General features: G+C 34.7%; 1 protein-coding gene across 1 annotated transcript; it reads left to right on the top strand.

The window, feature by feature from the left end:
* The first annotated feature begins 6,392 nt into the window (after positions 1–6,392).
* Positions 6,393–16,485, top strand: LOC106385855 (transcription factor bHLH153). The gene is made up of 6 exons (XM_048752430.1): positions 6,393–6,844; positions 15,505–15,614; positions 15,710–15,775; positions 15,832–15,897; positions 15,967–16,011; positions 16,088–16,485. Exons 2-6 carry the CDS (start codon positions 15,528–15,530, stop codon positions 16,223–16,225), a joined length of 402 nt encoding a protein of 133 aa, XP_048608387.1. The 5' UTR covers positions 6,393–6,844; positions 15,505–15,527; the 3' UTR covers positions 16,226–16,485.
* Positions 16,486–17,310: the final 825 nt, after the last annotated feature.

Raw genomic sequence — 17,310 nt, 5'->3', positions numbered from 1 at the left:
AATAGTAAGAGAGCTTATAATTTCGTTTCCGAGCTAATTACTCTATGATATTACCAATACTTGTGTAATGATCACCAGATCTATCTCCTTCACCAACTTAATTTTATGTTTAGTTTGCAACAAATTTGACATATTTATTTTGAGAATGTGAGAAATCATGAGTTTTTTTTTTATCTAAACTAATCTGTTAATCAATAAATCTCTTATCATCGTATTTGCTTTGCTAGTTACTGAGCCTGCTGTTAATCATTCCTGGTGTATGATTCCTAATACTGTACATTGTTCGAACTTATAACTCTAGTTGGCTTATATATCGCATGGAAGATTTTTGGATTTTGGATCGCTTTACCTATATGAACTTTACTAGATTATGTGAAAACAATTTACTGTACGTGTGGAGGGTAACAATGTGAGAGGTGACATGACGAGTTCATATTCTTGTCATGTTCTCCCCGTAGAGAGTGCCATCAAATTACAGCGGTTGATGTCATTGCTTATGTAAGCAAGAAACCTATAGCTCTTGCCATGCTGGTACAATTTCTGCATTTACATTGGTATTTTCCTACATAAAGAATGCTGAATCCAGTGGAAAGATGGTGAGCATTATGAGGGTTGGATCTAAAATTTTGGAGGCTATAAATATTTTTAAAAGCATTTTTATAATTTTTTTATTAATTAAAGAGTCTATATTTATGTAAAAAGCCCCCAAAAAGTTTTGGAGGTTAAGGTCAACGTTTCATAGGATTATAACGAAATCCAGCCTTGAGCATTATTCACTTATGGCCAGGTTGTTTGTTTCTAAATAAGTTATGGTGTAATTGTTCTGACTTGTTTGTCTTTAGCTTGCACTGATCCTGCAGTGTTCTGATTCTTCTCGAGTTAATTAAGTGATGTTGGTTTGCTTTTCCACATGTTCTATCTCGTGAAATCAATGTTCATTTAGTGCAGTTAAATGCAACATTCAGATGAATCATCAAACTGTGTTTTCCAAATCTCAACTCCAATTTTTATCAAAATACGGATAAGGTTTTACAGAATATCTGAATAAATGATAAAATATCCATTTTTATAATGAATGCGAGTTTTCACATAACATCTAGTTCAATCTAAAATAATAAATAATAAAATACATTTTTAATTAAAATGATACTCTTTAAACTGAATACTATAAATTTAGTTTTTTCCGTCAAAAACACATTTTCCAATGAAAATAAATAAATAAATTTTATCACACAAAATGCAAAACTACATTTTCCGAACCAAACTCACAAAGCATATTTCTCGTAAAACCCAAAAAATCATATTTTCTGCCAAAACTGCGAAATCACATTAATTTCCAGCAAATCAACAAAATTATATTTTTCCGTCAAAACCGTAAAATCATTCTTTTCGCCAAATCCATAAAATTCACAAAAAAACCGTAAAATCATTCTTTTCGCCAAATCCATAAAATTCACAAAAAGCTCATTTCCCTCTAAAACAGTAAAATCACATTTTCTTGCAAAACTGCGAAAATCATTTTTTCCGACAAAACTACAAAATCATTTTCCCTCAAAATCATATTTTTCTTCAAAATCGCAAAATCTTCGGTAAAAAAAAAGCAAAATCACTTTCTCTCCAAAACCGAAAAAATTATCCTTTCCTGCCAAAACTTTGAAATTAAATTTTTCACCAAAACTGTAAAATCATATTTTCCACCAAAAGTGAAAATCATATTTTCTCTCAAAACATCAAAATTTCATTTTCCTGACAAAACCATAAATTACATTTTCTTACCAAAATTGCAAAAACATATTTTTCCGCCAAAACAAAAAAAATCCCATAAAATAACATTTTCCCACCAAGATAGTAAACTCTCATTTTCTCGCCAAACCTATAACCTCACACTTTCCTTCATAACCTCAAAATCACATTTTCCACCAAAATTACACCATTTGTATTTTTGGTGAAAACCGTGAAACTATATTTCCCTGTCCGAACCACAGAATAACAAATCTAGTTTAAAATGAATTTTTAAAAAATATATAAATATATTTTAGATCAATAATAAAAATTAATGTCATTATAATTAATATTTAAATATGATTTAAATAAAATAAGGGTATCTATTCTACTAAAATTAAAGTACAAAACAATATTTGTCTATTGTTAAGTAGTTTCTTACATATTTTTATTCTTTTTTTAACTAATTCAACAACTTCATTTACCGTAATTTATAAATAATTCTTTTTTATTGTCAGTAATATTTATTACAAAGTACAAAACAAAAGTTACTTATTTTTAAGTATTTTATTACATTTTTTATATTTACTAGGTTAAGATCCGCGCCTTGCGCGGAATCAACGTTATATATATAAATCATTTTATATATTAAATATTTTTACATATTATGAAATAATTAATATATATTAAATAATTAAAGTTCAGTAACTATTAAATATATAATAAAATTGGTGCGAACATATAAATCAATTTTATTAATCTAAAAAATATTTTTTATATTTGATAGGATATGTAATTAAATTTAAATGATACTAACATAGAAAATATATTGTAGTATATTTTTAATATTATGTCTATTAAATGATGATTTCTACTCATATAGTTTTTTGATCATTTATATCTTTTATAGAAAAAAATTTAAATTACTGATAAGAAAATTTTCATTGTGGGATTAATAGTTTTAGTAATTTATAATTTAAAAAACAAAATAAGTTGTCAATGATCGTTCAAAATTTTTATCAAAAAAATTGTTCAAAGTAAATTTTGAAACTAAAATATTGTATTTTATATGGTTTATAGTTTAATTTAAAACGATATATATATTATTCTTAATAATTAATTAAATTAGACTTTTTACTTATATAATTTTTGTAATCATTTGTATTTTGTTATGACAAATTTTTTAAACCATGGATCATAAAATTTGAATGTGAGACTTTTAACAGTTTTAGTTATTTATAGCCATTTGTAAAAATTTAAAATATAACATATATATAAAAATCTAAATTTTTATTATATGGTTATTGTGGTTGTTTAATTATTTAATAGATTAAAATTAAACAAATATGATAGAAGATACACTATTTTTTTATCAAATCTTTATTATTCAAAATCATTAATTGCCATATATACTTTAGCCACATTAGGAAATTCCGTAAATTTTATTTAAGTAAATAATAAAGTACATTAATGATGAATTTATTGTTAGTTCAATAAAAAGCTTATTATATAATTAGATGAACCAACATATTTCTCTAATTATTCTAAGAATCATCTTAGTGATGACATGTGGCTACAAAAAGATGTTGTAATGTTTCTCAAATAATATATAGGGGATTTTTTGTTCTTCTTAACTATTTCATTAATAGTCTTTGCCATAATAAACAACATTTATTTTAAATGCTAACCATAATAATTTGACACGTTTGAATGAAATTGCTCAATTTGCGACAAGAATTCAAAACATGTTTACAAAGAATTTTTCATTTGTTTACAGAATCAGTTAAGCATGGGTATTCGGGTATCCGTTCGGATACAAGTTGTTTCTTTCACGTATCGTTTTTTTGGATATTGAAATTAGGCTCCATTTAGGTATTCTAAAATTTTTGTGTAGGTTTCGAGTCGGATCCTTCCAATTTGGGTATGTTTGATTATGATGTGTAGAAACCTAAAAATATATATCTAAATAATTTATATGTTTAGAAATGTTAAAATCAAAATCTCACGGGTGCCAAATAGAGTTAAACTGAAGATATGTTTATTTTAATCATTTTATTAACAAATGCATATGGATGCTCACAACAAAAAACTACAAATGAACAACATTCATATCGAGAATGTGGATAAAACATTTAAATAGAGCATTTGGATGCATCTAAGATATATGTACGAACGAACAACACCTTAATTAATATTGTTATCAGTCCTGATTGTTATAATTGGTCTTGGAGCAGGAGTACTTCCCATGTTCCTCCACGGATGCTACCATTTTTCGATATCGAGGTAATGACATTTGAAATGAGTAATTCAGTGAGAGTATTTCAGTTGCCAAGTATGTAATGGAACCTCATTGAACAGGCGGTAGAGTTTGACCCGGTAAAGCTTGTTTGGTAAGGACTGGACTACTTTAGTTTTTTTTATAAAGGGCCTTCATCTGGACTACTTTAGTTTCACACAAGATGATCGCTTGAAGGTGAATTCGTTTACTTTAAAACAAAGGTACTAATTTTTGTCATGTTAATATATACAGTTGCGTTACCCAGGGTTTTCACATCTCTTATAATAGGTGCATATTGCTGATGGGATCAAATACATTAGAGATATAACAAACTCTTAGTCTTGTTCCGAGAAAACACAGTCGACTAGTTCCAATGGCAACTCCACAGTTTATAATGCAGAAGGAAGAACTTGTCCTGATATTCTGATTATTGGTGAACTGATCAGCAGATGTACGGTAAACACAAAGACCAAATAATATTACATTTTTATGACTTACCACCACAAGAAAAGTAGATGGACGGGTCGTCGACTCCGCCTGTGAGACTAGGGGTTTCGGGTTAAATTAGAAATATGTGCATTTAAATTATGTTCATTCTTGCAGGGGATTAACCTGCTCTGTATTAGACTATACAAGACAAGCCCATGACATTATCATAGACAAGCCCGTTCACCCATATGTATAGGGTTTCTTGCATGTTTTCTTATGGGTTTGGGCTTACTCACATACACCCGCATCTGAGTTTATTGAAGAGACGTTTCTTCTTTCGGTTAAGCGTGATCTCGTACTTTCGTAGTGAACTTAAGTCTCGAGGTCACAGTCCGTCAAAGATATGGTAGTATCAAGAATGAAAAAGGTAAAACAAAGTGTGATTCAGTAATCAGTAATAATCCTTGTTAAATCTCCGCATATTTTCACTCATCTGATCTGAAACTAACCGGTGAATCTACTGTTTACACGAGAAGTGCGTTTTGAGGCTTGAGAGTTTATAGTTGATTTCTTTTGTTTGCGTGTGTTTTCAAGGTTTGATCACTTTGTTCAGCCTGCAACTAGAAGAGGAAGTCGAACGTGAACGTGGTGCTCTTTGGTCTCTGATTCTTTAATCAGTGGAAAATGAAAAAACCAACTTAATGAAGCATTCAATTTGGAGGATAGTGATATGCGAATGTAAGTTAAACTTAAAACATCAACACATCTTGTAAGATACCGCATTGTTGCTAACCAATGGTTCGAAACGGTGCGATTACAAAACTTACGAGTGGAGCGGCACGATTTCAGCAAACACATCTGGTCTATAAACCTTTTTACTATATATATGGTACTAAATTGTGTAACATGTAGTAAAAAATGTTTTGGACAAAGGTGCATATATACGTAAGATTTGTTTTTCGCTAAAATATAAAGAAGATTACATAAAATAAAAATTCGGTCGCCGAGCAGACAAAAGAAAAAAATAGTGACAAAGAAACAAACGCAGAAACCGCGTGGGTCCGGCCAAAGTCTTGTAACCATTTCATTATTTTGCATTCAAGACATTGTTAAGCTGACCTCTCTTTTTGTTTTTACTGTGGGTTTTGTTGTTAGAAGAGCTTACAATTCATTTTTCTGGTTTAGTTTTGTGTTTCATGTTTTTCTTTTTTAACTGAATGATCAGAGCTTAGTTATTCTTGAAAGTTAGTTTCTAATTAGGTTGAATTACTGAGGATAACACAAAAGACAAGAGATTCTTCTCATATGTACGAAGTATAGAAAGTGAATCATCCAAAAGTCCTTAACCTCTCTCGTAGAAAATGTCAAAGAAAGAAAAATAACAAAAACAAGAAAAGCATAAAGTTGAAAAGGAAGAGACAGATGCAGCAGAATTGGTCTAAATCATTTTGACAAAACTATATAAAAAACAATCGAATGTCACTTTCAATAATAATTAGCTTTCTTTATAATGAAAATAATGAAAGCGACTTCTATCTGAGACTGGTAAAATGATCTCTCTTCATTGGTTGTACATTAGCTGTCAAATGTATTACATTTCATATACATCCGAAAACTCCATACAGTACTATATGGTACATTTCATTTCCTGGAGTTACTTGGGAAACACTGTTGTAATCCTTTTAACATGATTATGTTATAAACTTGTAATCATGAAATTTTGAATTAATGTTCAAGAAATATTAGCCTGTAATTAAGTATTTTGTAGAGGATGTGGTTAGACGCTAACTAGATTTATTTTTAGAAAAATCGTCTATGATCGATTTAGCGTCTATATGGCTGTCTACACCCAATTTTAGAATTCTTTTGCTAAATGATTTTTTGAAAATTGAATGTATATATTAATGTCACTGCATCTCTTTACATTTTCTTTTCGACAATAAAACGGTAATGATTACTAAACCGGAACAAAGTTGTATGGTATCCTATTTTCCTAGCAATAGTATTTTTGTCTTTCAAGAAAATCTTGGATTTAATGAGAATTAAATGAACAAGACGAACAGAAAAACAAAATAAAGAAAAAGACATGAAACATAGTCCCCCCCTTCCCTTCTAGTCTTTTCTTTCCTTTCTTCTCTACACAAAGCTCTCTCTCTCTCTACCTCACGACTCTTTAAGTTACGACGCAGTTTGCATCCAAACGCAAACATCTGCTTTTAGCGTCCGCTCGAGCTTTCATTGAAGTACTGGACAGCTAGACTTTCCTTCTTCAAGATCTAAACACACCGTGTTGTATGCTTTGGGTTAGAAAACAAAAGGTTGACAACAAAAACACATTTAGAAGCTTAAAAGGAGTTTGTGAAGTTCTTGTTGGTTAGTGTGCTGTTTCTGGCAAATGCAGAGTCTCTTCTCTATGTAAGTCCTTTAATATCACTGATAATAGGGTTTTTTCCTATTGCAAATGTTGTAGTATAGTGGGGTGAATGTCGAACCAGTCCTAGTGATGTGAATCAGTGAGAATACAAGTCATTTCTTAAGCTAAGTAGATTCAATAGTGGTGAGTGTGTGACAACTAACAATAGCAAACAGAGCAATACAACAAGGTTTTAATCAATTTAAACAAGTGAATCCATGGGTATTGGGAATTGACTTCAAGTAACTAAGATCCAATCTAGGTGACAAGCTTTCAATCAAAGTAATCTCTTAAGTCTAAACACAATTTTAGACAAGTCCTATGTCTAGGTAAATGTCCATTTGCTTAGAAATCATTAAACATCAAATGTCTTTGGCTTAATTCAATCAAGCAATCTTTAAGTTCAAGTTTAATAACTATCTAGCAATTTTAACATCAAGTGTCCTTGGCTAATCTCACTAGAGCTTAGTTGAGTTGATTCAAACACTTCATCTAATCATGTCTGATGAGAAGTGTTTAGAAATCAGGTTTAGAGTGATCAAGACTAAACAAGCATTAAAAATACTCAACAAGCAAGTTCATACAAGGATCTAATACAATAACACCATAGATCTTCACTAAGTTACTCTAATCTCCCTAACCCATGAATTCTTAAGGAAACTACTCACTAATCTCCATGAAAACACTTAATCTCATAATAGATTGAAGCATATTCAAGTAGATACAACAGAGAATAAAGATAAACAAGGATTAAACAAGCAAATTCAAGAGAATAAGAAGAAAAGAAACTAAAGATTCAAGCTTTCTCTCTCAAGAGTTCTTGTGTTCTTCATAAAAAAATAGATAGATCCCCCATTATTGTCTGAAAAGTAGTTATATATTACTAAAACTCGAGCTGGGGTTGACCCATAAAAACAGATATTTTTCTCCGTAGTGACCATAAAAGGTCGCTACAGGAGGTCACTACGCCTGTAGCGACCTGAAATGCCCGCTACGGGTGGCCGCTAGGACACTTAGCCGATTTTTTCGCATTCTTGAACTCATAGCGACCTCACTATGCCGCTACGGAAGACCGCTACAGAAAGCGCTTCAACTATAGCGGTCTCTCTAACCCGCTACATACTCCCGCTACGGTACTTAGGCGCCTCAGCTCTATCTTCTGTAGCGACCATCGTTTGCCGCTACGCCTGGCCGCTAGGAATGTCATACTGATATGTGTGTAGTATTTTGATCATAAATCCCTCAATACAGCTCCAAACGACTTGAAACCACCTCCATGGTAAAGCTAACTCAAATTCCAGTGTCTCCACAAATATTGAGCTTCAGAAGAGATCTTTAAGGCCTTCATCCGTGTTCATCTTTCACTCTTTGGACTCAAAATCCCTCCAATGGTCCTCTAACTCATCCATGTTGCTCTCCAACACCTGATATGTACAAATGCAATGATATGCAACCTAAATGTGCCTAAATGATACTCTAAATGACCAAACCATGCAAGAATAAGAAGTTAAAAACATGTAAATTCACAAGATATCAACTCCCCCACACTAGTCCTTTACTTGTCCTCAAGTAAACTTTCAAGTCCTAAGAAGGAAGAAGTTTGAAAAAGGGAGCTCATATCCAAAAGACACACATCCTAGCTCTTCTACAACATTCCAAATGATCATAGCAAACAATCATTGGTCATTCTTTTATCAGTCTAGCTTCTCAATGCCTATCAAACTCTTTTTATTTCTTTATACAAAGTGCAGTGCTCATCAATCAACAAGTAACTTCAACCAATTCTCACATTCATTCACACACACACACACAAGGTGGATTCTCACAAATGGGCACATGATCTCAATCACTTGGCTTGGTAGATTAATGGTCTTTTATGAATGAAAAGAAAGGTTCAAATACAATCTTTTTAATGGTGGTAATCACTCAAGAACAAGGAGCATGATCATTATGCAAAATTTATCTAAGACTAGGAGCAATTCATGCATACATAGCTCATTCACATCATTCTACTCTTCTTCCTAAGTGATTACAAATTCTACCCATCTTTTATATTTCAAAACCCAAGTATATACACTTCACTCACATTTCTCACCAAGTGAACTCTCTCTTTTTTTTTTTTTTTTTTTTTTTTTTTTTTTTATTTACATGATCAACCAACTAAGAACTTGACACTCTTTTTCTTTCCCCATTATGATTTTTCATTCATTTTTTTTTTACTTTGGGGAATTCTAATTGACACACTTAAGAGTTTTTCTTGTTTTATTTTCTTGGTTCCTATTGGTTTTCTTTTCTTATTGACACTCTTTGATCTTTTTCTCTTCTCTCAAACCCAAGATATAACAACTTAAAAACACACAAACTCACTCACCATCCTAGTTGCTAGTTCAAATGAGGATCTTATGCTAGCAATAGATGAGAACAAACATATGTCGCTCCCAATACTCTCAAGATTTTGCACATGACAGGCTATCAATAAGAGACCTCACTCAACAAATCAATATTGGTTTCAAAGAATGGCAAGGGTTTAAGGGTAGGGGAGTGCCATTCGGGTTAATCAAAGGATAATACATGGAATAAGATAACCCAAATGTGTATGAAATCCATGATCAAGTATGCAAGTGCCCATATGCAAGAGAGATTAAATTCATTATGCCCAAGTTCAGTTTGTAATTGGTTTCAAGAACAATGTCAATATCATATGAGCAACATGTTTGAAAAAGAGTTTTCAAGGCTCAAGAGATGCTTGTAGATATGTTCTTTTCATGGCAATTTCAATCATGGTTCCCTATGCATAATTCAAAACACATAACTCTTTTTAAGATTTTTTTTTTTTTTTAGAAATCACAAGAAAATCCAAAATGAAAATCATTAAAATCCACACAAATGCAAAGTGCTAGATATGTCAAATGCAAATCATCCAAATAAAAACAAGCAAAATGATCAGTTTTTATAGTACCTCCACCATACTCAAATCACACAGTCTCTTGTGTGACTTTGAATTTGGAGTGGTTTACATGATAGGTAAAATAAAAATTACTAGAGATGTGGAGAGATTTTAAACCGGATTAGAGTACTTACCTTGTGACTGTAGCGACATGAGCATGTCACTATGGATATGTCGCTACGGTCCTTAGCCAAATATTGCATTCTCCTCGTTTGGTCGTAGCAACATGAGGATGTCGCTATGCACGTCGCTAAGGTTGTCCGTAAAGGGTTATAGCGACATGTGTGGGTCGCTATGAGCATGTCTCCACAGCACTTGTGTTTCTTTCCTAGCCTCTTTTGAAACCTTTCCTTTTCCTGAGCACATTCCAAACTGAAATCACACACAATTCACACAAACAAACACACAAACAAGGATAGTTCACACAATTTATTAAAAGCATTCACACATATATACAAAGGATACTCTTGGGATTTCCTCCCAAGTGAGCTTGTTTTAAGTCTCTAGCTTGACTTTGCCTCCTTTAGGTTAGACTGTGGTTGGATCGGAAAGTGGAACTGAAGTTCCCAGGTCTTCCGATTTGGTTCCCAAGTAAAGCTTAGCCCTTTGTCCATTGATGGTGAACTCTCTTCCATCAGAACTCCACAAAACTATTGCTCCATAAGGTTTAACCTCTTTAACTTTGAAAGGACCAGACCACCTTGACTTGAGCTTGCCTGGAAACAACTTCAGTCTGGAGTTGTAGAGAAGAACTTGATCTCCTTCTTTAAAGTCTCTTTTCAGGATATGTTTGTCATGGAGAGCCTTTGTTTTCTCTTTGTAGATCTTTGAACTTTCAAAAGCTTCAAGTCTTATCTCATCAAGTTCGTTCAGCTGGATCAATCTCTTCTCCTTGGCACTCTTGATGTCAAAGTTCAGCAACTTGACTGCCCATAGTGCCTTGTACTCAAGCTCAACTGGTAGATGGCAAGACTTTCCATAGAGAAGGTTGAAAGGTGTAGTTCCCAAAGGTGTCTTGTAAGCTGTCCTATAAGCCCACAATGCATCATCAAGCTTGATGGACCAATCTTTCCTTGTAACCCCCACAATCTTCTCCAGAATGGACTTGATCTCCCTATTGGAAATCTCAACTTGACCACTTGTTTGGGGGTGGTAAGGAGTTGCAACCTTGTGCTTCACACCATTCTTCTTAAGGAGGTTTGCAAACAGTTTGTTGATGAAGTGAGACCCTCCATCACTGATCACAACTCTTGGAATCCCAAACCTTGGAAAGATTATGCTCTTGAACATTTTTAGAACCACCTTTGCTTCATTGGTTGGACTTGCAATTGCTTCAACCCACTTAGAGACATAATCTACAGCCACCAGTATGTACTTGTTGGTATAAGATGAAGGAAAAGGCCCCATGAAGTCAATACCCCAGACATCAAACACTTCAACTTCTAGGATGGGGTTTTGAGGCATTTCATTCCTCTTGGTGATGTTTCCTCTTCTTTGACAAGAGTCACACCTTGAGACAAAGTCTTGGGTGTCTTTAAACATGTGAGGCCACCAAAATCCAGCTTGTAGCACCTTTGCAACTGTCTTAAATGTAGCAAAGTGGCCTCCATAGGATGATCCATGACAATGTGTAAGGATCCCATCAATTTCTTCTTCAGCCACTGCCCTTCTATAGAGTTGATCTCTACAAAGTATGTAGAGGTAAGGCTCATCCCAATAATATCTCTTCACATCCTTATAGAATTTCTTCTTGGCATAACCTTCAAGGTTCAATGGCTCTTTTCCACTAGCTAAGTAGTTGACTATATCAGCATACCAAGGACCCTTCTCATCAGCCGCCTTCACCTCTTCAAGTTTCTTTCCTGTCTCACAAACAGCTACCACTGCATGAATAGCCATCATTTGCTCTTCTGGAAGTCTGTCATCAATAGGGATTCCACACTCCACCTTCAACCTGGACAGGTGATCAGCTACTCCATTCTCAACTCCAGGCCTGTCCTTGATCTCAAGATCAAACTCTTGTAGCAGCAGAATCCACCTCAATAGTCTTGGTTTTGCATCTTTCTTGGCTAAGAGGTGTCTCAATGCAGCATGATCAGTGTAGACAGTCACCTTTGACCCAACCAAGTAGCTTCTGAACTTCTCAAATGCAAAGACAATGGCCAATAGCTCCTTCTCAGTTGTAGAGTATTTAGCTTGAGCTTCATCAAGGGTTCTACTTGCATAGTAGATCACATGTGACTTCTTGTCTCTCTTCTGGCCTAGGACTGCTCCTACAACAAAGTCACTTGCATCACACATGATCTCAAAGGGGAGATCCCAATCTGGCGGTTGAACTATGGGTGCACTGATGAGTGCATTCTTCAGGTTTTTGAAAGCTTCCATACATTCCCCATCGAAGTGAAATGCAGCTTCTTTGCATAACAGCCTGGTCAATGGTCTAGCTATCTTAGAGAAATCCATGATGAATCTTCTATAGAAACCGGCATGACCCAGAAAGCTTCTTATATCCTTCACTGTTCTTGGTGGAGCTAGACCAACCATGACATCTATCTTGGCTTTGTCCACTTCAATTCCTTTCTGAGAAACTTTGTGTCGAAGAACAATCCCTTCCTTGACCATGAAGTGACACTTCTCCCAATTGAGCACCAGGTTAGTGTTCTCACATCTCTGTAATACCCTGCAAAGATTTGACAAACAAGTAGCAAACGAAGAACCGTATACAGAAAAATCATCCATAAACACCTCCATTACATCCTCAATAAGATCAGAGAAAATTGACATCATTGCTCTTTGGAATGTTGCTGGTGCATTGCACAGTCCAAATGGCATCCTTCGATATGCAAAGGTACCATAAGGACAAGTGAATGTCGTTTTCTCTTGGTCATTTGGGTGTATAGGGATTTGGAAAAATCCAGAGTATCCATCAAGGAAACAATAATAAGGATGGTTAGCTAGCCTCTCTAACATCTGATCAATGAATGGTAAAGGGAAATGATCCTTTCTAGAGGCTGCATTCAGTTTTCGATAGTCAATGCACATCCTATGTCCAGTTATTGTTCTTGTTGGTATTAACTCATCATTTTCGTTCTTAACAACTGTTATGCCACCTTTTTTAGGAACTACATGCACAGGTGAAACCCAATTACTATCAGAGATAGGATAGATCACACCAGCATCTAACAATTTGATTATCTCTTTTTTAACAACATCTTTCAAATTAGGATTTAATCTTCTTTGGTGTTCAATTGAAGTTTTAGATTCATCCTCTAGATGTATCCTATGCATGCACAAAGATGGTGAGATTCCTTTAATGTCATCAAGTGAGTATCCTAGTGCTTTTCTATACTTTTTAAGTTCATTTAAAAGCATAGACAATTCATTCTCAGTCAGCTCACTACTCACAATGACAGGATATGTCTCATTAGGTCCAAGGAAAGCGTACCTTACACCATGGGGAAGAGGTTTAAGCTCCACTTTTGGTGCCTTGAGCTCACTCCAATCAGCTTGATGGAGGTTCTCTTGAATGTCTGCTGAGGCAGCATGTTGAGTCATTTGTGGCAACTCCATGAACTCATCTTCTCCATCCTCCTCAAGGTGAACATCTAGCCTTCTTACTAACTCATCACTCTCTTTGTTTTCAATCATTTGGGTCTCTCTTTCAATGGTCAGGGCCTGTTGAAGAGAGTCCTCAATCGCTAACTCTTCAAGGAAATCATCAGCCAAGGCATCCATCTCATCAATGTAGAATATTTCTCCTTGAGTTGTGGGCTTCTTCATCATCTCCTTGATATCAAAATGGAGAATGTGATCTTTTCCAAGGTGGAGATCAATTGTGCCATCTCTCACATTCACCATTGCTCCAGCAGTCGCCAAGAAAGGTCTCCCAAAGATCAAAGGATCTCTAGGCTCTTCATCCATCTCAAGCACTACAAAGTCAGTAGGCACTTCACAATTTCCTATCTTTACAGGAAGATCTTCTAGGATGCCAATGGGGAGCTTGACAGATCGATCAGCTAGCACCAAAGAGATCTTGCACTTTTTATATTGTGTAAACCCAAGCTTCTTGGCAATGGATAGTGGCATGAGGCTGACACTTGCTCCCAAATCACATAGACATTTCTCAAATGTCAAAGGTCCAATGGCGCATGGCAGGGTGAAACTACCAGGGTCTTCTAGCTTCCTTGGGACAGTCAGTCTCTGAATAATGGCACTGCACTCATGAGTAAGAATCACCATCCCTTCCATCTCTTTCTTCTTTTGTTCTACAGCATCTTTCAAGAACTTGCTGTATTGTGGAACCAGCATAAATGCATCAATTATGGGCATGGTGAGCTGAACTTCACTCATTTGCTTGTCAAACAAGGTTTTGTACTTCTCTAGGAGTTGCTTCTTGAATCTTCCAGGAAAGGGAAGCTTTGGTTCATAGGGAGGAGGAGTGAACAATTTCTCCTTTGTTGATGTAGCAGCCTCATTTTTGTTCTCAACTTTCTCCTCTCCAATCTTTCTCTTGCCCTTAGCTTCAACTATCTTCTCCAAGATTTCCTCATTAGTCTTCTCATCCACAATCACCGCATCATCATCTACATTGATGACCACCTCCATGGTAAAGCTAACTCAAATTCCAGTGTCTCCACAAATATTGAGCTTCAGAAGAGATCTTTAAGGCCTTCATCCGTGTTCATCTTTCACTCTTTGGACTCAAAATCCCTCCAATGGTCCTCTAACTCATCCATGTTGCTCTCCAACACCTGATATGTACAAATGCAATGATATGCAACCTAAATGTGCCTAGATGATACTCTAAATGACCAAACCATGCAAGAATAAGAAGTTAAAAACATGTAAATTCACAAGATATCAATCACTCAGTTCTTTTGCTTATTTCTGTTTAATGGACCAACTTCAAGTCTAATATTAAAACCATTAGAGCAATATAGATCAAATAGGCTTTGATTGGTGTCCATGTTAAAAGGAAAAAATTGTGTTGAATTTTTTGTTCTTCAAACTTTTTACCAATTAGATTTATTTTTTGGTCAAACTATTAATAGTTAGATCCCACTTTTTTTCTCTAAATTCTTCATAAATTAATGAATTTATAAAGAAAAGTTTCTTCTACAATTCTGATAAGGAACAAAATGAATAAAATTTTCTAACTTTTTCTTTTTTCAGTTCGTCAAATAAAAATTAATTTTTCATTTTTTTCCATTCATCCGGTGATCACCAACCAAAGCATTTGTTTGTTTTCGTCTACTTGTGGGGCTTAGTATTGAAGTTTGATTTGCTTTGAATCTTGTCTCTATAATGGAACTAACTTGACCTACCTTTAATGATGGACCAGTTGTATTAATTGAACTGATTAATGTATATATACATTTATATGAATTAGTTCCGTAGTTTATTGATTAAAAATATCATATGCTTATACAAAATGTACTGTCTCCGCATGGAAGCAAACAATGGTATCATATTGTAATCATCTATGATCGTCCTACCTAATTAAAATAATACTGTAAAGCTGATGTGATCTTAAGGGCTAACCTTATCTAGTTCTTGCTTTGTCTACTAACTTTTTCTTATCCATAGGTTGAATCTTTCAACGCTTTGGTCATTCCAAACCTAGATTTGCATTTACTCACAACACTTCTCTATTAAAGGGTAGAAAGTAAACCGGTTTTTCTGAACCGATCTTTTTTTGTTTCGTTCCTTGACAAGGGAGGGAATACTATAGAGACTCTATGATGATGGAGAATAAGCGCAGTGTCTGTTCTCTTGAAGAAAGCAGCATGAAACGACACAAGTCTGATCTCTCTTTCTCTTCCAAGGTCTTCAAAAATCAGAATTCATTTGTGGCCATGTAAGCTTCCTAACATTCTTGGTGCCGCTTACTAATGATCTTTGGAACTTTGTGGTTTAACAGGAGAGGAAGGACAAGGTTGGAGAACGTGTTTCAGCTCTTCAACAGCTAGTTTCCCCTTATGGAAAGGTACTACTATTAGATGGAAACTTCTTTTTCAAGCAACTGACATGATCTTTCTGCAGACGGACACTGCATCAGTTCTTCTAGAGGCGATGCAATACATTCAGTTTCTTCAAGAACAAGTCAAGGTCTGCTTCTTGTTGTCGAATCAAAATATGTTTCTTCCGATCCGACATTGACTCTTACTGTCTGAACAGGTTCTAAGCGCTCCATATCTGCAAACATCGCCCACTATTACGCAGGTGAGCAGAATCTTGACGCTAACTTCAACTATCTGTGATGTGGACTCAACATATCCTGCTTGTTTCTTGTAACCAGGAAGAGATGGAGGAGTACAGTTTGAGAAGCAGAGGGTTATGTCTTGTCCCAATGGAGTATACGTTAGGGGTTGCCCAAAGCAACGGTGCTGATATATGGGCTCCTGTGAAGACTCCAACATCTCCTGCTTTTCAATGACTGACTCCACCAGCTGCCAAAAATCGGTGTGCCTCAAGAGAGTCAAGACAATGAAAAATAACCCAAAACGTTAATTAGTCTGAGGATGTCTATGTAACATATATTGATGGAGAGAGCTCACAGACAGTGATGGCTGTTTCTGTTATTTTTATGGTTAATCTCCAAACTATGTGATGGGCTTGATAAAGCCCATTACTTTGATTTGTATAATTTGGTCTAATACAATTTGGTAATAATTGATTCGACGCAAAGTTTTAATCCTGTGAAATGAGCTTGCGCTTCGGACAGAGCCGGCTCTTACCGATGGCAACGTGGAAATTTGTGATGGATCCATGGATCTATAATTTTTTTTTTATTGTTTTAAAAGTCCATTCAAACAGCTAGGGGTGTAAACTTTATCCGATATCCGAAGCCGCATCCGATCCGAAAAACTCGAATCGAAATCCAAACTGAAGTAGTAAAATATCCGAACGGGTATTAAATTAGGAGATATTGGATATCCGAACCCGAACGGATAATATCCGAACCCGAATGGATATCCGAAGATAACCAAACATATGTATAATTAACCATATATTTCTAGTTTACATCTCTCATTTTATATAAAATATTTATATTGATACTACACATACTTTAAGTTCATATGGTATACATAAAATTACGGAGAAAATGATTTGATACTCACTTAATATGCATGTCAAACTTTTTATATCAAGAATTAACAAAAAGTTACATCCAAAATTTAAAAACAATAACCAAATTAATGTCTTTTTTAGTTTCAAAATGTTATGTCTAAATCTATAAACCTTTCAATCTATTTAAAAAAAAATTAGTTAAGTGAAAGTTATATTTTTAAATACAAAAAATTTGAGAAACGAAATTTTTTTTTTTTTTCAAAATCTAAATATCCGAACCCGATCCGAAATAACCGAACCCGAACCGAAGTACATAATTACCTGAACGGGTTCTATACCTCTATACCGAAATACCCGAAAATCCAAAATATCCGATCCGAACTCGAACGGGTACCCGAACCCCCATCCTTGCAAACTGTAAAAATTATCAAAAAAAATTCATAATTAAGT

Source organism: Brassica napus, chromosome C3 (assembly GCF_020379485.1).
Source record: "Brassica napus cultivar Da-Ae chromosome C3, Da-Ae, whole genome shotgun sequence".
In the NCBI taxonomy this organism is placed as follows: domain Eukaryota; kingdom Viridiplantae; phylum Streptophyta; class Magnoliopsida; order Brassicales; family Brassicaceae; genus Brassica; species Brassica napus.
This window is presented reverse-complemented; position numbering and strand designations above follow the sequence as displayed.

Bases quoted from the DNA above. Each gene is read 5' to 3' on its own strand.
- LOC106385855 (XM_048752430.1), top strand. From the start codon at position 15,528: ATGATGATGGAGAATAAGCGCAGTGTCTGTTCTCTTGAAGAAAGCAGC. The intron at 15,615-15,709 runs GTCTTCAAAAAT...GTGGTTTAACAG, and splicing joins ATCTCTCTTTCTCTTCCAAG to GAGAGGAAGGACAAGGTTGG. The intron at 16,012-16,087 runs GTGAGCAGAATC...TCTTGTAACCAG, and splicing joins CATCGCCCACTATTACGCAG to GAAGAGATGGAGGAGTACAG.